General features: G+C 39.7%; 1 protein-coding gene across 6 annotated transcripts in view; it reads right to left on the bottom strand.

Moving 5' to 3' along the window:
* The window catches only part of RASGRF2 (Ras protein specific guanine nucleotide releasing factor 2), a 197148-nt gene extending 176581 nt beyond the window's left edge, over positions 1–20567 (bottom strand). For all 6 annotated transcript variants that reach the window (XM_042855878.2, XM_042855879.2, XM_005288183.4 and 3 more), the window contains exon 1: positions 20147–20567. In XM_042855878.2, the coding sequence (XP_042711812.2) occupies positions 20147–20431 (285 nt within the window). In that variant the 5' untranslated portion in view covers positions 20432–20567. The remainder of the gene's footprint in view (positions 1–20146) is intronic.
* Positions 20568–24038: the final 3471 nt, after the last annotated feature.

The raw sequence follows: 24038 nt of genomic DNA, 5'->3' as shown, positions 1-24038 counted from the left end.
GGGGTCAGCAACCTTTCAGAAGCGGTGTGCCGAGTCTTCATTTATTCATTAATTTAAGGTTTCGCGTGCCAGTAATACATTTTAATGTTTTTAGAAGGTCTCTTTCTATAAGTCTACAATATATAACTAAACTATTGTTGTATGTAAAGTAAATAAGGTTTTCTAAATGTTTAAGAAGCTTCATTTAAAATTAAATTAAAATGTAGAGCCCCCCAGACCAGTGGCCAGGACCCGGGCAGTGTGAGTGCCACTGAAAATCGGCACGCATGCTATAGGTTGCCTACCCCGTCTCAGTTGCTTGTAGCATAGGTGGGAGCAGGAGAAGGGCACAATATGTGCCCACTCTGTTTTATACCCTCAGTACATGTGCTTGGGGAGCACAAGTCCAGGCATTTCTGGGGGGCATTACTGAGTCTCTCCAAGCAAGGTTGAGCAATTCCCCTGGTGTGGCCTCATGCAGGTGAATCATTGCATTGTAGCTCCCTTGCTGGACAATGGTTGTTGATGGGTTGTTTGACACCCCGCCCGGGCGTTGGTTACTTTCTTTGCTGTGGCCTCTGGGGAGCCAATATCTGGCTGATTCCTCAACTTACAGCATGTTTTAGTGCCCACCATACAACACAATTCTCATAACTTCATATGCATTAATGATACACATATATGGATACAGAGATGACTTTCAGCAGATCATAACCTTTCCCCTGATCCCTTACAAGGCATGCTTTATATGTAAGATCACAATTATATGAAAATGAGGAATATGAGGGTTACAGTATGCTCCCCCAGTGTACAGAATGTCACAATACCCTTTAACAAACAAGTGATATCACTGTCAAGTATTGAATTCAGCAAAAACCCAATTTGAGACAGTTGACCTTTATTTCCAGTTGTATTCCAGATAAAATGTACAACCTCCTTTCTTTCCAAGGTCTTTCCTCCCCACCTTCTTGCTGACCAACAGGTTTTCCCTTGCACCTAGTTTCAAGGGCCATTTTGGTTCTTTTTAAGACAGATTCTCCTTCTCTCTTTAAAACCATCTGCAGTCACCCCTATTGATCAGAGGCCTTCTTTTTAGAAACATCCCCTTATCTCATTAATTGTTCTTTGAATCAGACATCCTCCCTACTTCATTCCTTCTGGCCTTGTAACTCATTATTTTCAAGGCCTTCCTTCTATTTGCTAGTCAGGGGCTCTATTTACAACATATATATATTTCCTTAACCAAACTTAAGCTAACTTTAATTCTTTAATTTCATATTTATCTTACAGCAGGTGACTTCCTTATTAGTACAAAAAACGTCATTGTTATTGCACTGAAAACCAGAAGGACATAATGAGGGTTTATTATTTATTGTAAAGTGTTCCTCATCTAAGAGTATCTTAATTGTCAATTGTATAATGTATCACAACTGTCAGAGTGTCATCTCAGGCAAAGCGCGAGACATTAATTTCCAGATCTGAGTGTAGGTGTGTGACTAGAACACCAATTTTCAAAGCAATTTTGGTTATTTTTTTTACAATACTTTGGATATTATAATCTTAAAATAATTGCTTAATTCGCTGTTATTTGCACCTTTTGACTTCAGGTTCAGTAGCAAAACAGAGACTTTGGCAGCTGAATGGCTTTTCTAGAAGTACTCCTACTAAAATGCTATTAAACTAACTAACTATACATTTAAAAGACTTGTACCTGTTAGGGACATGAAAATTACACTTAAAAAAAAAAATCATTGGACACCAAATAGTGGCTCCCTGGGATAGCGGCAGCGGCTGGGAGCCCCGGGGCTCTGGCGGCAATTTAAAAAGTCCAGGGCTCCTGGCAGCGGCCAGAGCCCCGGGGTAGCAGTGGCGATTTAAAGGACCCAGGGATCTAAAGGCCCCGCCCCTTCCGGTTGAGCCTCCCTCCACCCCGCCCCTTGCTCAGGACCCTGACCCTGCCGGTAAGTCCCTTAAGTTATTGGACCAACTTCTGTTGCTGAGAGAGACAAGCTTTTGAGCCTACACAGGTGACCTGAAGAAGAGCTCTATATACACTCAGAAGCTTGTCTCTCTCACCAACAGAAGTTAGTCCAATAAAGATATTACCTTACTCAACTTGTGACTTTGGAACCCAAGACCCTGTCCCATTAGATAAAGTTTTTATTAAGCTTAAACTGATGCAAACAGATATGCCCGTCCATGGTGACAAAATGGTTTTTCAGTGTGTCTAAATTAAAGAGTTTCCCTCTAAATTCCACCTTTATTAAAAAAACTGAAGCATTTTGACTGTTTCAAGAAATCATGATATTCATTTAAAGTACTCCACAGTGTGAGATTTTGTGACACCAAAGACAGGAATTGGAAAGGATGCTGACAATTTTTATATAGTTTTAAACTTAATTTGCTATTTTCCATATTATTAGCTTGGTATTGTTATGCTGCTTCCTATCAATTCTGCTTTTTTCTTATTTCCCCAGGTAATAAACATTATTTTCTGTGTTTTTAATAGAGCTGAAGTAATCAAATGCCTGTTTTTTCCCAAAATATTAACTAGAAAACTAAAACAGACTTAAACATTTTTAAAACCATGAGTACCACGTGATAAATGCTTTAGACTGTATGCAGGATTTGAACTTTAGGGGCCAGTAAAGTCACTCGTAGTTGTTGCTGAATAATGAGTGCAGGATTTTGCCCTGGGTGCATTTAGTTAACACATCCATTTTTTTTTAAGATATAGTGAAAACTCAGAAAAAATTATTTAACAACATGTGTTAATTACCTTTGTTTGCACTTCATTGAGACTGCTTTGGAAGCTCCCACACTCACTCAAATATTTCTTTCATCAACTGGCAAAATTTCCCATAGCACTCCACCCTATCCATATCCTTCCTGTTCTGGGTCACTTAAAAATAGCGTTGAACTGATTAAAAAAAATAAAAAAACTCGCAGAAACTTAAATGGAAATTGCTAGCTGACCATCCCGTAGTGTAAAGCATATAGATAGAAAAGCAGGTCAGTTCTCTGGTCCCATTCCAAATATTAAATATTAAAAAAACATATGTGTAAGCCAACTGATTCAGAATACATTCTTCCTAAGAAATCTAGCGAAATTACAGTATGTATTGTGGAAGATTGCCATTTATTTCCATTACTTTTCACAGAACTTTCCATTTTTAATATTAATCAGTGTACTGTCATAAAGCAATGTAATAGTGGAATTTTGAAATTCTTGGCTTTGGCTGTCTATGCTTTGGTTTTGCATCCTGTACAGCTACACCACTTGCTGAACATTGGTGATTGTACCAATGTCAAATCTCCAATATAAATAAGGCCTAAAGACTAAAAGAATGGATGAAACTCAAGGAATAAAACCAGTGGGACACCACTCTAGGATTTTAAAAGAAATAAACTGAATAGGTTAAAGTGGAATATTCATGCTTTTGCCCACCCTCTCTATATATAACATATGCAACCAGAATTAGATTCAATGTTTACTTTACACTCCTTCCTCTACAAAGAACTGGATCTCATGATTTAACAGACCTCTGGTTTTCTACCTACATCATTATATAATATAAATATATGGAGCTATACCCAGGGCCGGTGCTACCATTTAGGCCAACTAGGCGGTTGCCTAGGGCGCCAAGATTTGGGGGGGCGGGGCGCCAAAAAGTGGCGCCCCCAATTCTTTTTACATCGTTCCAGCGGCCGCTGCACTGGGAGGGAGAGGGAGTCTGAGCCGCCGGCAGGCAGCCCAGGGGTTCCTCTGTGTCTGCGCACCGCCAACAGCCCAGGGGGGGCATGGAGAAGAAAAGAGCCTCAGGCAGTGGTCTGGTGGAGCAGAGGAAGAAAGAGGACCCCAAAGCCCATGCCTTGGGCAAGGTAAGCGCTTCCCCACAGCTCGGCCTCAGACGCCTGTGCTCCTACCCCCTTGGTCCTTGGCTGGTCCCTGCTCCTGCTCCCCTTGTGCATGGTCGGCTGGAGAGGACGGCAGCCTGCAGAGCTGAGCTGCCCCAGTGCCCTCCTCCAGCCTCTGTCATCCCCGGTATCTGAGTTCAGGGCCGCCCAGAGTGGGGGGCAAGTGGAGCAATTTGCCCCAGGCCCCGGGCCCCGCAGGGGCCCCCACGAGTATGTCGGAGGCTCCTAGGAGAGGGGATAAGCAGCATGGTAAGGGGCCGGGGCTGGTCACCCCCCGACCCCATCCCCCACAGCCCTGACCCCCAGCTCCAAGCCCAGCCCCTCTGAGCCAGGCATCCCCAAACCCAGAGCCCAGCTCCCCACCCAGCCCTGGGCAACAGTAGCACCACCCCCAGGCAGTGACAGCCCATTGGTACCAACCATCACCATCACCCAGCAACAGCCCATTATGTAATTGCAAATGTATACATACCATTACAGCTTTTAATGTTTTTAAATAACGTATTTAGTGTATTTTCAAATGATTACAAATTAATTTTTGAATGTATTTCACTAGTTATTTTTTACATTTCCAAATACATCTTACTATAGTATTGCAACTTTTTTTTATGGAAGGGGCCCCCGAAATTGCTTTGCCCCAGGCCCCCTGAATCCTCTGGGTGGCCCTGGAACATGACATTGCTCACAGCATTGACTTGAAGGAACTTGTTTCTGAATTTGCTAAACTTAAAGCGCAGAAACATAAATTCTAAATTATAACATGTTACTCTGTGACCATGTATTGTGTATAATGTATGTGATTTATTTGGGGGAGAGGGGGGCGCAAGGTGGAAGTTTCACCTAGGGCGCAAAATATCCTTGTACCGGCCCTGGCTATACCTATCTCATAGAACTGGAAGGGATCCTGAAAGGTCATTGAGTCCAGACCCCTGCCTTCACTAGCAGGACCAAATACTGATTTTGCCCCAGATCCCTAAGTGGCCCCCTCAAGGATTGAACTCACAACCCTGGGTTTAGCAGACCAATGCTCAAACCACTGAGCTATCCCTCCCCCTCCTACTGCTCAGCACTAGGCAAAAGTGAAGTTGCTGAATTATGGCTGCATGCTAAGGAGAAGAAATGCTGCAGAAATAAGCTTTAGTCTATTATAGTTGCATGACATAGCTCACTAGTATAAAATATATACTATACATTAACTGTGCACATTAATTTTCATTGTCTAAGCAGTTCTCTTCAGCAGTCTTCTTGTTATACATTATATTCACCAAGTCAACAACAGCTTTAACTCATCTACTTCAAATTCAAATCACATTGGCAACTGCTTTTAAAAATAAATAAATAAATAAAACACACATACACAAAGTAGAAATCATTTCCAAGCTACCCAACAATGCACATCACACAAATCTTAACTGCTATGGGAAAAGATAGCATTTCATAAAGAACACTAGAAATCTCTGAAAGGAGAGTTTTCCTCTTCCTCTTACTATCATAAAATTCTTAATTATTTTTAATTTGAATTTTATTTAGGTTCTCTGTACTCTACTAGTGAAATATACACTATAGCCAATGCTGTGAGCCAATGGCAAATTTCTTTCGGGGGCGGGGGGGAAGCAGCAGAAATCAGCCAGGTAAGGCTACTTAAAATAACATTTTTTATTCATCCTAAATTTGCCTCAAGGCAAAATAGTTAAATAAACTTCCTAATCACCCTGCAGTTTTTTCAGCCAAGTAATGCTATCATTTTGACCAAAGGCTCTCTCTCAAAATTATACCTTCTGGGTGAAATCTGAGTTTTGCCATTGACTTTAATGGGGCCACGATTTCACACTCTTTATCTAAATTCTTAAACCAAGCTCATTGCTGTGGAATCTGAGTGCACTTCCACTAATCCCCTTCAATCTCCCATTGCAATTCTCCAGTGAGAATTTTCTTCAGATTAAAAACATGAATTTCATAGAGCAAGTTCCAAAAGATGCATGATATATCACAAAGGTATGGAATATAAAAGGTATGGAATATAAAAGGATATCAGAAGAAATTTATAAGAGATTGGGTATTTACGGTATCAGCAATTCTACTTTTTGTTTTTGAGACAGTTTCCTATTCTAAACATCATACATATAAGTAAAAAGGTGAAATTCTCTTTGTTACACAGAAGTCAGTGGGGGTGCAGATCTGACCCTAAATAAAGAACCAATGTACACAGCAGTTCCCAGGACACTATATGTGAGTATAAATCCACAACAAAAGTCTATCAGTTATTGCTTACATTAGAACATTATTAAAATTCAGTTATTTTTAAAAGGTTACGGATGGGTTCAAAATCGAATGGGACTTATAATCCTCCTTTCCAAAATCCCAGCCTATACAACTAGAAAGTTCCAGAGGATAACGTAGATGCTAGAACTGCCAAATTTATCTGACACATCAGTTAACTTTCTGACCAAATGAAGGGGTTGCAACAAAATACAAAAATGCAGAGGTCTGAAGGGATTGGCTGACGTAGGACATCAAGATGTCAAAGAAATTCAGACCATGATGCTCTGGTTGTTTTTGATATGCTTGCTTAATAAAGACCTCACATGTCACTGAAGACAATGGAAAAAATGTTCCATTAAGAACAATAATCAAAACTGTTTTGGAAATTGGTGGGAACCTGTCTGACCTTTGTTAAGTAAGTTATCATTCAATTTAGACATTTTGCTTCATCTGCAATCATCCTAGAAGTAAAATAATTGATTCAGCACCTGAGTATTATTATTGTAATTAATCTGTCAAGCAGCAGATTCACAGTGTCTCTGTTCAAGTTCTTACATGGCGCTATCACCGTAGTATCAGAGTACCTACTTTCTTCCTCTCCCCCAGGAGTAAACTGGAACATCAAAGAGCTTCTGCAGGAGAACTCACAAGCAAGCAACAGCACCAGGGAACCAAGGCACAGGACCAAGAGTCTGTGTAAGAAGCAGGGAGATGAGCCAAGAAGCAGGTTGTGGGTGGGAGGTTGCCAGCGGTAGAATGCAGGGGAAGAAGCCTGCAAACAAGAGGTGTGTGAGGAAACTGCTAGGGGTGAGAAACTGGAGGACAACAGAGGTTTGTCCTCCCCAGGAGACCATAAACAATATAACCGAACTCTGGGCAGTGGGACCTACACAACAGTACTTAATTCATTTTCAGTAATGACTGAGAAGCCACCAGGTACTACAGATTATTGGGCCAAGTGGCTGGTATACTTAGTGTACTTGCACTCAAGGTTATTGCTGCAGTATCAGTGTATAAAGTATCTAAAGCATTTTAATGTACTGCTAGGCTTACACCAACCTCATCAAGTGGGGTCAATTAACTATACTTTAGCTCTCACTACGCAATAGACTTTTCACAGAGAAGAAATTCCCTGATTTCAAAAAAGTGTACAATCCAAACGATGGATTTGACAGACAAGCAGGATATGATGTATAACAGAATGGGGAAGGGGTGAGGAAGGACACAAGTGATTCAAATGTGTTTACACAATAACTCATTTTGGGCATGCATGTCTTTATGTGGTTCAAACACAATGAAGATATGTCATTTGTTTTAACATTTCTTGTAGGCAATGCCATAGAATTGTGTTTTCAGGAGCAATTTGAATGAGGTGAGGGTGAAGATTTAACAAGCTGATTGTTACAAGACGTTTCTAACATAGAGGCAGCATGAAAGAAGATGCTGAGGCACCATAGAATTATTAGTTGATATGAGTATCAAGGTTGGGGCCACTGGTGGACGTGGGCTGAGGAGACACCTGAAATGAGGTCAGACATGTAGGAGGAAGGACAAGAATTTGAACTTAGAGCATACGGCAAAGAAGATCCAGTGAAGTGACTGAAAAGGTGTGGGTGTAACAAAGATGAAGCAACAGACAGAAAGATTATTTTGGCATCAGTTTTTGGACAGATTGAAGGAAGGCAAGGTTAATATCAAAAAGGCCTGAGAAGAGAAAGAGAGTACAGCAGTCAAGGCTGGAGACCACAAGAGTTTGGAATGATGATACAACAATCAGGACAGAGAAGGAGGATCAAATTTTAGACAACCCGTAAATGAAGAAATGACAGGAGTTGGCCACAGTGGGGATGTGGAAACGTGGGGTGAGGGGCAGAGTTAACAAAACTTACTCTTGATGACAACTCAATTGCCATATTAATTATTATTTGAACTGCAGAAGCGCCTAAGGCCCCAGCCATGAATAAGAGCCCCATTGTGCTAGTCACTGTACAATATACATAACAAAAAGTTTATACAGTGTATATTGAGCCAATATGTTGGGAAATATAACTCAAATGACATAGCAACATAAAAATCTATAGTAAATCTATAAAATAAATTATATAATATATCATTTATAAAAATCTATAGTAAGTCTATAAAATAAATTACATAAACAATGTAATATAACCTGTAATAAAACCAAAATCAAAAACTGGTAGATTTCAGGGATTATAAAATATTGTTCAGAAAAGAGGAGAAACATCAGTTAGCATAGGCAGCAGTAAGATGACTTGTTGGTATAACTGCAAAGAGGTAGGGTCCCTGGGATGAATGATGTAAAGTAATTCTCCAAAAATACAGGGAAGAAATAGCAGCAAGAGCTCGAAACACATTAGGACATTAAATCTAATTTAACCATCCAGTGTCTCTCTTTTGAGAAGGAATACAACATCTCTCTCTCTGGTGCCCAATGTGTCATACTGCATTTCTTGTTCTCTGTCAAGAAAATCAGAGTTCTTCACTGGAAGTCACCACTACTCCTGTAACATAATCTCTCATAATATTCGCAACCAGCTCCACTTGCCTTCATGTATGTGTCCCTTGTATCTTTCTCCCACTAATATCTCGAAGAACCACCTTCTATGTCCTGGGATGACCTCCCTGGATCTATGTGATGTGAAGAAACCTCCCTCTCTCCTTTCAAATCCCTCTTTAAAACCCTGTTGGGGGGAGAACTGACACGCTGTATGCATCACAACTCTCAGAATTTTGTGTATAAATCTCATCTTTTTCTTGCCTTGCCTGCCCCGACCAATATTCTCTCTTCCTTTGCCATGTATAATTTAAGGCCCAATTCCACAGATGCTTAGTACCAGGCATACTGCTTGCAACCCGAGTAGTCCCACTGAAGACAATGGAACTATTCTGAGTAGTGAGTAGACCCAGTAGTAAGAATTTGCATGATAAGCCCCAAAGCCCACTGAAGTCATTAACTTCAACAGAGTATTTCATTGTGTTTGGATCAGGCCCTTCTTAGGGTAGGGATGTGTCCTGTGCTAGTTTAGGGTTGCCAACCCTCCAGGATTTGCCTGGAGTCTCCAGGAATTAAAGATCAACCTGTAATTAAAGGTTTTGTCACGTGATGAAATCTCCAGGAATACATCCAACCAAAATTGGCAACACTATGCTAGTTATGTATACAACACCACACATATTAATCACCACACTATTAATCACCACTCTGTATTAATCTAACTAATTTAGGTACTTATATGGCTCCCCTATCACCATAGTATCTGAGTACATCATAAGCTTTAATGTATTTATCCTCACAACAATGCTTCTGAGGTTAGAGAGTGATATTATCCCTGTTTTACAGCTGAGGAACTGAAGCACAGAGAGGCGAAGGAACTTGCCCGAAGTTCCACAGGAAGTTTATTGTGCAGCAGGGAACTGAACCCAGGTCTCCCCAATGCAAGCTAGGATCTTAACCAATTGTCCACCCTTCCTCCAATGATGATGCATGGCCCATGCTGTTAATACACTGAGAGTTACACAAGCACACAAATATGAAAGTAAAGCCCTTCAGACTACACAAAAATAATAATCTATAGCGATATTTGCTAAAGATTTTTTTTTAAAGTTGAATCTGACAGCATCCCTTTAATAAGACAAATAGTGAGACATTAATAAACTATTTAAAATTCTTTTCACTATATGAAAACTATATTTTCTATTTATTTCACTTAAAATCCTTTAAATTATCAACAAAACATTCTTTCGAACACATGCCTTTACTATATTCAGCTTCCTGGTACACAGCCAAGGTATCTGCCACTAAGCTGCAGAGTACCGCACAGCATTAGGAAAAGAACATTTCTTTTTAAAGCACTTTAATATTAGTAAATGTTATGCATCCATATTTTCATAGATCGGTAGCAATTCTGAGATTGCTCTATCAGAGAGCTTTTTCAGCTCGCTTCACATTCTGGAACCATAATACTGGACACCAGCTTGCTAGTTCTTCCCTCAGGCCACCAAATAATGCTCTTATGAAACTTCCATCTGCAGCAGGCAGCACAAATATAAAAACAATTAGACCTAGGAGCTGTAAGCTCACACCAGTTACAATAAGGAATAGGCATCAAAATGAATTGCATCTATAGTCCTATAGCACATGTAACCTGTGGTACCTAAGGGCTTCATTTTTACCAACATTTGTTGTAAAGCTGATGTTTCTTTCCTTTTTATATTCAAGAGTTTTCTACTTTGAATTGTAAACAAAAAGATTTAAACTGTATTGTACTATAATACCATACTATATTACATCATAATATAAACTTTAATTACATACAAAACATTATATTAAAAGAATGTTAAAGTTGCATAGTCAAGAACTCAGAAGTTAGATGTATAAAGACGTTATCTTGTATATAGACTATAAACTTAATTCAGCTCCTTTATTCATATGCATTATATTAATCTTTATACTCTTTTTCCATAGGACTCCTGTCACATACAGTGCACTGGGCATGAATCAGGGCCGTGTAGTAAATACGGCTGTTGTTTGTAGGACTTCTGCCTAATTTTTTTTGGTAGAATTTGGAAGATGGGTAGTGAATGAGGTCTCAGTTAAAGCAGTTGAACACTAACGTAGAGAACAGGATTCTATCCCTGCCTCTGCTGCAGAGTCCCTGTGTAATAGTAGGCAAGCTAAGCTAGCCTCTTACACTTTTCACATGGGGCAACTAATTGTGTGTTTCTCATTTTCTGGGTATCCAATTTGACATACTGATTTGCTGAACGCTCATGACTGTAACTGAACTGTGATATGAACAAATAAAATGCTACAAATAAATAAATAAATACTTAACTCTCATATAGCACTTTTTCACTAGTAGATCTCAAATCACAATCTTTAATGTACTCATCCTCACAACACCCTGTGAGGTAGGGAAGTACTACTATGCTCATTTTACAGATGGGGAACTGAGCCACAGAGAGGCTGAGTTGGGAAGTCTATAATGGAGCAGGGAACTGAAATCCAGTCTCCAAAGTCCAAGGCTAGTGCCTTAACCTATAGAATGCTAAGTTCTCTAAAGAATCAGGCCCTATGCTTCTCAAATTGGGCACTCAAAATTAGTTGACACTTCTGAATTTATTGTCTCTATACCTCAGGCCACATCTGTAAAATGGGAATAAAAATACCACTCACTGGAGTGTTGTGAAAATAATTAATATTTGTAAATCACTCATACTACAGTGATGAGCACCACAATAAAAACCACCAAGGAAATTAAATAATTCTATATTCAGAGGATGGTTTGAATCATGTGCACTAAATAAGACCTGAGACCACATATTGAACAATGAGGATAAAACAAAAATTTGAATATCTGCTCATTCAATGAGCACAGTCCATTGTGTGCAGAGTAAGGTAGGGTTCTGTAAAAAAAAACAGTACATGATCATGTAAATAAAGACTTTATCATAATGTATATGCATAAAGTGGCCGAACTAATGTTGCACAGGCAATCTTAATTCTGGCATTTCCTAATTTCTGAGTGCTTGACTTTGCAAACTTAATAATGTTCCTTTAGTGTACTTCTTTGTATGCAATTTCCTAGGTTTTGTAACAAAGCAAACTGAAAAAAAACCCAGAAATTTATCACATGGAACCATATTGACACCGATATGCGTCATCAGCTAAGTTCCTCTAAGCTGCGTGGCTGTGCAGCAGGCTATCAAGGACCATGCAAGGCACGCAGCGGGGAGAGGCACCACCTCCTGTGCAGACCAGGCTGGAGCGTGTTTGGGACGTGTTGTCTCCATGATCAGCTGTGCTCAGGCTGGCATGCTCCCAATGCTGATCAAACAGGAAATGGGATATCAAAAATTCCCAGGGCTTTAGAAGGGGAAGGGTTGTTTCCTGTGTACTTGGCTGCAGTGCAGCAGAGTTGAGAATGATCTAGACTGTTCTCAGTGGTACCAGATGACAGAACAAGGAGCAATGGTCTCAAGTTGCAGTGCTGGGGGGGGGGGGTTAGGTTGGATATTAGGAAAAACTTTTTCACTAGGAGGGCAGTGAAGCACTGGAATAGGTTACCTAGGGAGGTGATGGAATCTCCTTCCTTATAAGTTTTTAAGGTCAGGCTTGACGAAGCCCTAGCTGGGATGATTTAGTTGGGGATTGGTCCTGCTCTGAGCAGGGGGTTGGACTAGATGACCTCCTGAGGTCCCTTCCATCCCTGATATTCTATGATTGTATGATCTCCAGAGTCTCACAGATGAGCATTGTGGGACACCACCTGGAGGCCAATTAAGTCAAATTACACAACGCTGCATCTGCACTACCTCGCAGTTGACCATGAAAATCAAATTAAGTGCTGCGCCTCTCACAGAGGTGGATTACAGAAGTCGACATTAGAGGCGACTTAGGTCGGCATAAAGAACCTTGTAGTGTAGACACATACATTAACGGGTCGACTTAAGGCAGCTTCCTTTGACCTAACTGTCGTGTAGACCAGGCCTTAGACAAAAGCTAAATTGGGTCGGTCACAGTCCACGTTCCATCTTGCTGCCATGGGCAGTAACAGGGAATTAGAGGGGGACCATAGCTGTTCCAACCTTTACGCCCTTGCATAGGAGCACAAGGAGACACAGGGTGCATGCATGGCCCTGACAAGCACAGCTATTAAAAGATTCCAAGCTCATGCACAGGAGGTGCATGTGCATCTACAGTGGGATCCACACTAACATATTCTCAAAGAACTCTTGAATTCAGAATTGTCAGTTTTAAAAAGATTTGCACACTGTTCAGAAAGTTCCAAATCAATCAATAGTGATTTTAGCACATGTGGACTGATTTGGTCCAAGTTTTATATTTGGCTAGCTGCTGAAAAGGCAAAGAAATTGGTTAAAGTTCATCAGTATTTAAGGGCTGATAAAAAAAATGGTATGGTCTAACTAGTCAGTAGACTAGGAACTTGTTTATTGTGTTCTTGTGTTTTACTAAGAGAATTGTAAGCTTTTTGTTTTGAACACCTGTACCTTATGTTTGAGGAATAGATGTAATCAGGGAGTGAAATCTCATAATATGTGTTTTGTGTTCATTTTAAAAAACCTTTGTGGGGTTTTTAAGCTCAAGGACACTGTCACAACTACCACTTTGTGTGGTAAATATCTTTGTGTTGTGTTGTTACTGCCTCTACATTTATTGCAAACAATCTGATCTCTGCCATTTCTTGACACCTGTAGTTTATCCTTATGCCTTGGTTTGCAGTTTTAATTTGATGCATTTTCATTCTTTCACTGACTGGTATTTCTCATTTTTGTTTGAGAAGTAGTTTTCACTAGCTCTGCAAATACGAATTTGCCAATTGACATTCTTGTGTGGGATCAAAGTATTTTTGAATAATATTGTCCAGTCATTTGCTTTCCTCTTCATGTTCCAATCAGACATATTGTAAATATCCAAAAGCCCTGGGTCTACCATATGCAGCAGCGTGGAAAATTTCACCCTCTCTGATTTTACTGAAACACCACTTGCCTCAAGGAAAACATGGAAGTGGTACAGGCATCTCCTCCAGTACTCTGCTATGTTCTTTTCCAGACTGAGGCATTGAGGTGGTGTCATTTGCTCCACTTTAGTTTTCCTCTGAGTGTGACATGATCAGGGTTGCTACTAACAGATGTGATCGTGCATTCCCGGCCCTAGTCACTTCACATGGATTAGAGTTACAATAGGTTAATTTCACCGTCACATGACATGGGTCAGTATCCTCTGATTCCCCACTTATTACTGTTACACCTATGAATTCTATTAATTTTGAAAAGGGAAACAATTTAGAAATTAATGAGTTCTACTAATTAATGTATTTAGACTCATTTCTGGGACACTGAGCTCCTCTAGTGGTGTATATTATCAGGTAGCCTGATTTGTAATGATATAAAGCAGATGCACTGGTTTTAAAGTGTGAAAAATGAGCATTTAAAGATAAAATTTAACATTTCTGTTATATTAAACACCTGTGGATATAGCTGTGGCTTTTCCTAGTCATTCTCCCATCATATAAAAATATTCAAAATTCTAAACAAACAGATATATTCTCAGTTAAAAATAAATGAAGAGTCTGCACTTTTCTGCTTGGTTCAATCAATAGTGAGATCACATGGGTTACATTTTTCTATTTTTATACTGCCTGTTGCCTGAAGGCCAGGTGGCATATTATAAGTTCACTTTTCAATTCTATATGAAGAGCCACAGGCAATCTCTTGTAATGTAACTTGCATTAAAAGGACAGCAGTGTCAGCAACTAATTTTTAGACTGCTACTTGCAATATATATATATATATATATATATATATATATTGATGTATTTTGTGAACTAATGCCCACAGTCTAGACTGTTATATGACACTCACTGCCATGACATCTGGGGATACATCAAGGACCTCAGCCTGCAACCCTTACTCATGTAAGAATCCCTACTTACTCAAAGAGTCCCAGGGGGCCCTTAATGCTTGTGAGGAACATCAGTCGCCACAATAGAACTAATGTAAGTGAGAGATTTTTGGGTTTTTTTTTTTTTAAATAAGAGCTCCTCCTTTGGCAAAGCCAACACATTAAAAGAAAAAATAAATTGTAAATTTCATTTTCCATCCCAAGAATATTTTCATTCCAGTAACATCACCACTAACTCTCTACATTTGTTGGTACAAATGAATCACTGTCATTTTAATAGACAATTGACATTGAGAGGCAAAATTAACTTACTCTTTTTAAATAAAGCAGGACATTTCTAGTATGTGGGCAACATCACCTGGACTATGCTTTGGACCATCCCAGGAAACTATCTTGGCAAAAAGACTTAAGAATCATGGACAATATTATACCTGAAAAGGCAATTGATTATGATGGTCTCTTCAGAATACAGAATGACTGAATTATGGGTATTGTTATGAATTTATATTGTATTACTTAAAAAAATTAAATGGGCATGGTAAAGTATGGGCTGATGGCATGTGTCTTTTTCATTATTTCAAGAACTGTATTTAAAATAAAGAGGTTTCACACATTATATAATTTCTCTGCCCTTTGTAAATAGAAGCACGGCAAAACTAAATCAATATAGAGCTACAGGCAACAGTAAAAATTCTAATAATTGGATTTTCTTAATCTGTGGGGACACAGACTTAGTCCTGCATTTAATTTTGTTAAGTGGGAAAAATATTATTTCAGACAAGGTACAAGAAAAGAGTCATCCCACTTTTCTTAAATCATATAGAAAAGCTAACAGCTTAAAATATTCTAAGATTCTATTTTTTTCAATGATATAAAACTACATTTTAAATGTTGAGCTTAATCCATATACAGTTATGAAACAAACTGTAATTATATAGGTATTGGCCCAATATAGACTATTTAGAATAACTTGTATTCAATATCCATACTTCCATAAAGCCCTTTTTCTCTAAATTGAATGAGTTTACTGGACCACAAGTTCTATTCTCTAGTGAGGCATTGAAGAATAGTTGTGTTTCATTTTAATTGTAAAGAGATTAATCACTCACAGATATAAAGTAATTTTTCTTTAATGACACTCTGAAACATAAATAGATATTTTCTCTCAAAACCGCCTCATAGTGAAGTATTGGCACGCCAGGAGCTGCACCTGTTTCTGGTTTATGGCTTGTCGTTCTATTAGGGGTGGGAAAGAAATATTTTAACTTAAATCAGACTTTAAACTTTTCAATGTGTAATATTTTTACATTCAGATTGGTGGCTTACAAACTAAGCTATTTCTATATTATCATGTTTTAAATAAAACTGTTTTAAAATTAATTTTAAATAGGATTTAATAGATGGAGATGACTTTCATGTGCAGAAGTTATTTATCAAAAAGCTCTTCTAAAATTCAAAGTTTTGAGCTCAAAATATATTGTGGAAAGTTAAAAGCTCCATAAAAGGTCATTATAAACACAACTGAATGTTCATTTATTCATGGATTAGATAGTTTCTTTAATATTGAATCAGGAACTACACTTTTAAAATAATTTGTATTGAAACAGGAGGAAAAATATTTTTTAAAAGTCCTCCCACTGCTATCACTAGGCAAGAGCCATAAAAATTGCATACACAATATAAGAATTATTAGAACAATGCCACAAGTCTCTAATACATTATAATAAAAAGTGGAGCATTAAACTGAAGGCATTCAGTATACTCTAGAAATTGTACAGTAGTTACTGTCCTTGTGTAATAATCCTCTGTGACAGATTGGTGGAAGAGCCTAACAGCACTAGTATTGGTTAAAATGTGGAATCTTTAAGCTGCTTGTGTTTGATGGGGGTCAGGAAGTGTGTGTTTACACATCTGCACATAAACATATTTGCTTGCTGAAATTCACCAACACTGATATTTTCCCTGCTGAAAACTTAACTCCAAAGATCTTATCTGATACATGACATTACAAGCAAAACTATCAATTCAATTTCTAAATCAAAAGGATATGCAAAATAACTAAAAGAAAAATGAAACAGATGTTTCTTCTTTTGCATGCATCTTCTATAATCCACAGTAGTAGAACTGATAGAAAACAAATTCCTTTGACAAATGTACATTGCAACTTCATCTGTCATTGACTGAATGATAAATGTATTAATCAGCAAGTTGTTGCAAACCACATGAGGTGCTGCATGCACCGCAAATGCATATTTCCCATGCTATTGAACATACTTTCTACTATTTCAATGCAATATCCAGTGAAATAACTTAAATAGAAATATTTTCCTCAGCAGCAAAATAGTTAATCTTTAAAAAGGCTTCCATTTATATACTGTACTACAACCTCCTTGAAACGATCCAGAATTTTTACTCATTTTGATGCATCTCACTATTTTTGTCATGACATCCCATACTCCAACTTCTCTTTTTCATGGTCTACTGCAATTACCCACCTGCTTTAACCCTAAATCACCTAGTAAGATAAAATCTAAATAGACAAACCAAAGCATAAGTGCAAGATGTCATAAATGAATTAGGGATTAAAAAACTGTCCCCACACCTCACACTAATTTAGGATACTGTATAACACCTATCATTGTAGTATCTAAGCTTCCCGGGTAAACTAAGTGTGTAAGATAAGCTACCTTTTCTTGAAGGAGGTGATGTTTTTTTTAAATCTTCTCTTCTCCCCCTTCTGGAGAACAAGGCTCTGCCAGGGAAATAATTCTTTTTAAATCACCAAACAACATTTTATCTGCTCATGGAATCAACAAATACTTCTGGTGAAGCTGGCCTTGCACAGGTGGAAGTGAAAGTTTAAATGCTGAACCTTCGTTATCATCTGTTTCAAATAACTTTATATTCGTATTTTATGAAAACAGAGGGCTCAGATTTTTCAGTTGTATTATTTTTTTCCCTCTAATAGGATGGGTGCATCAAGGTAGGTGCCTCGAGAAAGAAAAAGAAAACAGAAGCATTGTACCAGTTTAATGTGTTTTCAAATACTTTTTTGTTTTGTTTCAAACTGAAAAATATAACTGTAATTCTTAGAAAACACACTAGGGTTGCCAACCCTCCAGGATTGGCCTGGAGTCTCCCAGAATTGGCATCGATCTCCAGGTGACTATTGAAAGCAATGCATAAGATTTTAATAGGATATTTTAAGAAAATGACATTACGTCATGTTAGGGGAAAAAATCTCCAGGAATAGCTTAAATCAAAGTTGGCAACCCTAAAACACACACATGTGTGTCTGTATGGATACTTACCACATTTGGAAGAGAGTTTAAATGATTTTAAGGAGGTACTGAGAATAAAGTGATATTATAGGGCTCCATATTTATTACTTTCAATAACTCCATATCAGGTTTGTTCATTTTACAGGCTAAAGAAGAATTTTTCTAACTGCCAGTCTTGCAAACTCAAACCAGGATCTGAAAACTCTATCTGTATTCTTTCTCCCTCTCAAATCTTCAATAAGCATTTTTGCTGACACAACTTAGCAATTTAGTTGATGTTTAAAGCAGGATAGAATCCAGCTTGCTCTCCTATAATTTTGTAGTGCTAAATGCATTTTAAAAAAAACACTTTGTTTCTGTCAGTAAAATAAGCATGACTTAAAGATACCCAAAGAGGAGATACATAAACGGTGCTGTTTTCACATAGTTTTCTATGCACTTTAAAAACACTAGTTATAGAAACATAAGACAGTAAACCCATGAAAAGATTGGGGTGGAGAGTCCTAGAAGACTAACATTAAGGAATAAATGTTTATTTTAACCAGGGATTCCCATACACTTCAATTACCCACCCTGACAAGATTATACATCAAAGAAGCAAGCAAAAGAGTTCTATTAGTCATCCCAATGTGCATATGTTAATTTGCATAACTAGGTATATTTTTACCTACAGATGTTGGGTGAGTTAGATAAGCATGAAAATATCAATGCCAAAAGGACTATAAATAAATGGAAAGTTAAGACAAGGCAGCAAAAGAGGAGATGCTTTCTGAATTTAGCTCTCCTAACACATATATCAGTCTAAACATAGTAAATGGACTAGAAGATTTTCATAAGCTGAGAAAGATTTATTCCTCTCTCATAACAAATGCCTGAGTTCACCTGGCACCTTCCTTTTTGGAAGTAACCAAACTTCTCCAAACCAGTTTGACACCTGTTGATATCTTCCGTCAAGCACAGATGAATCAGCACATGCCACATGCAAGTTTAATGTATGTCAGCAAAGAAGTGAATAAAAGGACAGCAGAGTTTCACATCAGGTGCATTATCCTAAAATAGAGGAGACCTTGACTAGAACATCTGATTCATTACTATATAGCGTAAGTGCAGTGTCCTCTTATTCATTGTTTTGAAAGATGTATGTGATATTCAACAACACGCCAAAAACAAACAAAAACCCAATACCCCATAGCTTAAGAAGTGTCCACTTTAGGGACCAGATCCTGCAACTCTTACCATACAGGAGCTGTCCTTCACTCCCATGAGTAATCCCACTGAAGTCTCTGGTTTTGTTGAATAAGTAAGGAAATGCAGGACTGGACTATAAAGTTTCATGATTTAGTTTCCATTACAGTTTTGTTCAGCCTTAAAAACATTTCACAAATATTGGTCTGATTTATTCCCCATTACAACCCCCTTCCACTGGGGATTGCATGGTGCGTACATCATAGTATAAATTGACTATGTCTACTTTTTCTTGGTCCTTCCAGTAGCTTCTTAGAATAGGTTTCATTATATGACTAGCAGGGTTTGCCATTGCCCAAAAATGGAATCTGATTAGTTTTAAGGCTCATACACATTGTTGCGACACATTTATCCTGGAATTCTTTATCTGTTTAGGTTGGCTCTCTTGGGGTGCCCGGGCTGTAATTGCTCAATAGTGGAATATCATTAGTTCATGACATTTTAATACTCAGGCACCTCGTATAAAGCATGTAAGTGCAACTACTGGGAAGATGTGCCAGCTAAAAGACCGGGGACATGACTCTGCCCTAGTTTATATGCACAATGAGGACATCCAGAGTTATCTTAGGGTCATTAAAAAAAAGAGTTTGGAAGAGATAAACGCCCATGCTTCAGGGCACAAGGCAAGATCTCTTGAAACAGCCACTGTCAGAGGAAGGATACTGGAATGGGTGGACCCACGGGTTGGATCTGGGGTGGCAGTTCCTATGCTCCTAGGTTTCTACTGCCGTGCGCAGCCCCTCTGAGGCTAGTTACAAGGCATACGCGTTTTCACTCTGAGTTGCACCGCTACTTTAGATTAGTCTAGTGACCCCCTCCACCCACCTAGGAGAGCTGAATAACGGCAGCGGGTGTTCCCGGTCCATGTTGAAACCCGAAGGAAATAGCTCGGGGAGCGCCGCTGGATGCGGGAGGCTCGGTTGGGGGGAATGAGCCTATGGTGAGGGCGGGGGCAGACCGCACCAGAGAGAAGCCCCGTGCATATGGGATGAGTGGGGAAGGGAGCTGGCGGTACCTGCTTGTCTAGCGCGGTGTCCTTGGCGCTGCCGGCGGAGGCGCCCTTGGGGGCCGGCGCCCGCTCGCAGTTGCAGCCCTCCAGCATGTACATGCCGGCGGGCCGGGCGCTCTGCTCGCTCTCGAAGTAGAAGAGCACGTTCTGGTAGAGCGCGAACCACTTCTCGTGCCAGCGGCTGGTCTCCGTCGTCTTCTTGCTCAGGTAGCCGCGCTTGGTGCCCTCCTTGCGGGCCAGCAGGGCCAGGTACAGGGCGTGCCCCTCGTTGTAGCGCACGCTCTTCTGCATGGTGCCTGGGCAGCGGGCTGGCCTCCGCCGCCTCCTCACTGCCCGCCCGCCCTACCCCGCATAAGGCAACTGCCGCCGGGCGCTCACAGCCCCGCCGAGCCGCGACGGTGCCTCATGGGCTGTGCCCGCACCGACGGCCAGCTGCTGGCCGTGGCGCTCCGCCCGCCCGGCTGGGGGCTGCTCTCGGAGGAGGCGGGACCAGCGCTGGGCCCCTCCGGCCGGGACGCGCTGGCGGGGTCCCGCGGCTGCTCTCCCGCCTGCGGGATGCGGCTCAGCGCCGCGGCTGCTCCCGCCTGGCCTGCGGGTGGGAAAGTCGGGGCTGGTGCTGTCCTCGCGGGCTTGGTGCTGCTGCTTCCCTCTGGGGGGCTCCTCCAGGGCTGCTGCTCTGCCTCTCCGAGGGGCTCCCGGCGCCACCGCCCCGCGCTAACCCTCAGGCACCGGGCGAAGCATCCCGAGCGGCCAGTCAGACTCGCGGTCTCTCCTCTCCCTTCCTACCCCCGGCCAAAAAAGTTGCGCGCGGAGCCCGAGCTACCCCCGCTGCGGGGAGAGACGCGCCGAGCCCGCGAGGATCCCCCAACAAACTCCGCCGGGAGCCAGAAAGGGAAACGTCACGTGGGAGATCAGCTGTAATCGGCTTTGAGCCCAATTTAAAGAGCAAAGTCGCCGCCGCAGCGTCCTATCCCTCCCTCTGTGTGCGAGGATCTGCCTCCTCCCTGTCTGCCTCCCCTGAGGGTTTATCTCCATCCAGCCGATCTGGCTGAGGGGGAGAATTATAGGAAAGCCAGGGAGAGAGGGAGAGAAAGAAACAGATTTCCGGAGGGGGGGGGGGGGGAGGGAGTAGCAATACTAGGCAGATTGCTGCAGTGTGTCATTTCCCTCCCCTACCTGTATTTGTATCTAAACTCCATCAAGCAAACTGCCTCATACTTAGTGGTGGTCGCATTTGCTCACAGATTTTCTCTCATTTCCTTTGCATGGGATTAAAAGGGGCGTATCAGCAACATGAGAGAATGAAATGCCTCAGCACATCCACGGAAAATCCTCAGCCCCTTGGCTATGGTTTTTGTTTTTTGTTTTTTAAAACACTACAATTCCTTTTGAAGGGATTTTTCGCCATAGCATACTACTTATGCCTTTAATAAGGATGTACAGAAGCTGCTGTAATTTTTCAAATTATGTTAGCATTTTTAAAAGAAATCTTTAATAGCACAAGATACAGAAGAGCAAATCATTATTAAAAAGTGAACATTACACACATGTAAACTAAGTAGGGTTTAAAAAAACATCAATGACAAATTCAAAAACCACTATTACCAGAAATTAGTTTAAAACATTACAAACATCTTTATTGCAAGCAAAAATGTGATTTTTTTAAAATGTGGCTTCTAGAAATTACAGATGTACTCTTTTCCAGATATCCCCGTTTTAAACAAATATAAAGGACTCAATGTATAGCATGCTTTATATCAGAATCCAGTCTACTATACAAATGAACCACTTAAAAGCTTTAGTTCAAATTACCATGGTTTAGTTTTAAGAATATTTTCAATGAGCATATTTGCAGTGTCATATATAAATGCAAACCTAGGCCCCTACATACCCAAGGGGCCAACCACATGGAGGCAGTTGCAGGAATGAGATGCTAGGTCCCAATCCCGCAAAAAGCACAATTTATTTTACATTTAGCTCAATAGGTCTAACTACTTGCATAGGTTTTAAGAGATCAGGACAAGTGGATGCATGTAACTATTAAAAAATAAGCATACATAAAGGAACCAGTTTTTCCTGACATATATCATTATTACATAATACCTAACAACAATTTAAACTGTATTAATATGACTACTTCCACCAACTAAAAGACTTCAGTGTTCACCAAATGCTTTAAACATTCCCATTTATTGCACCTGAATCTGTATTCCTTATACAATCAAACCTGACTTTAGAGGAAGTTTTGGGGTGTGCTAGAACTGTGAGATTGGAATCCTTATCTTATGTATCTGCCACAATTTTAAGGGATACTGTTGACTTCAATCTTTCCAGTTTTTTAAAAAAGGAATTTAAAGTAGTTTCATATACTACACTTACCTGATCCCTCCTGCCAATTTTTGTGGTTTTATAGCCACATTTCAATTTTTTAAAATGTTTTTCTCTCCATTTCTTTTGACTGAAAGACTCATCACACAGACAAAAAGGGGAAACTGACTCTCTCATTGACTGTGTGGGTGAAGTAATGAAAATGAGAATATACAATGTGCTGTCCAATGGACAAAAACCAGAAAACATTTTTCTCTAATCTTTTCAATTATAAGTAATCTTAGGTGTTACCTATAAAAACAGTTGGTGAAACCTCTTCACACAGAAATGTAATTTTTAAGGCCTTGATCCTGCAAATACTAATGCAAGTAATTTACATGTGCGAGTAATCCCACTGAAGTCAACAGTGTCCCTTTAAACTGTGGCATTGTAGATATATAATAAGGGTTTCAAATTCTGCATTTCTAGCATCTCCCAAAACTTCCACTGAAATCAGGTATGGTTGTGCAAGGACCATAGGTCAATGGGACTATGCCTATGCATGAAATAACTCACATGCATTTGTCTGCAGGATTGAGGATTTAGTTGGTAGTGTCCCTTTAATTTAGGACCACCATTTCAGATCTTGGTTATCCAGCACTGTATTCAACTACTGCATGAAAACTGATAGAATATCATTTTTCTAGGTGTAAATAATAGCCAAAACAGTAAAATTTCGGGTTTAATAGATGCTATCATGTAAGGTGAGTATGTAGGTTGTAAGGTGATATCATTTTCAAATATCTGATTATGGCTAGTGCTTTCCAAAACAAATGCAGTTCATTATCACATTTCATGACCAAATGTTACAATTACACCCCATCATTCCTAACATAAGGTATAATATTTAGGCCCAGTTCATGCATTTTATACAGTAATAAACCCCTTTGCATGAGTGTGAACTTCATAACAGTTTCTCAGATCAAGAGACTGTAGGTATATAGTGCCAAAATTATACCCATTCAGCAGTTATTTTAACTAGCAAATTTAGAGACTAGTTGACAGTTTGAATTACTACATGATTGTGATATAGGAACACATACATTTTCCTAAACTAGAAAAGTTGGACACTTTATTGTCCATAGAGCAATCAATGGGAGTTGCAATAAGGAATGTCTGATGCTGTTCATCAAACTGACAGTGTATAACAATAAGTGATGGTTATACTGTTCCAAAGTTCTATTTTATTATATGAATAATCTATTAAATATGAATAACTCCTCTGAATAATTCCACTTTGTTTATTTCTGTGGTATCAGCATTCTTATAAAAGAACACCCAAGTTTTTATCTTTTTTGTATCTAATCAATTTTTTTTAAAACTTCTCTTTTACCAATTATAAATAAGTGGTTCTTTGCCGACAAACCATGGGCCACATTCAGAAGTGTGTAAGAGTATGTTACAGATCCAAAAGAAGACGTAAATGAGTTTAAAGGTGGTCGGTCAGTGTAGCTTACATGCTGAAGAGCCAGAATAAAGTGCACATTAAATTAGGTAATAGTGGCTCTACTTTAACTTTCATTAGCTTTTC

The sequence above is a fragment of the Chrysemys picta genome, chromosome 6 (assembly GCF_011386835.1).
Source record: "Chrysemys picta bellii isolate R12L10 chromosome 6, ASM1138683v2, whole genome shotgun sequence".
NCBI lineage: Eukaryota > Metazoa > Chordata > Testudines > Emydidae > Chrysemys > Chrysemys picta.
Note: the sequence above shows the minus strand (reverse complement) of the source record. Positions and strands in the feature narration are given on the sequence as shown.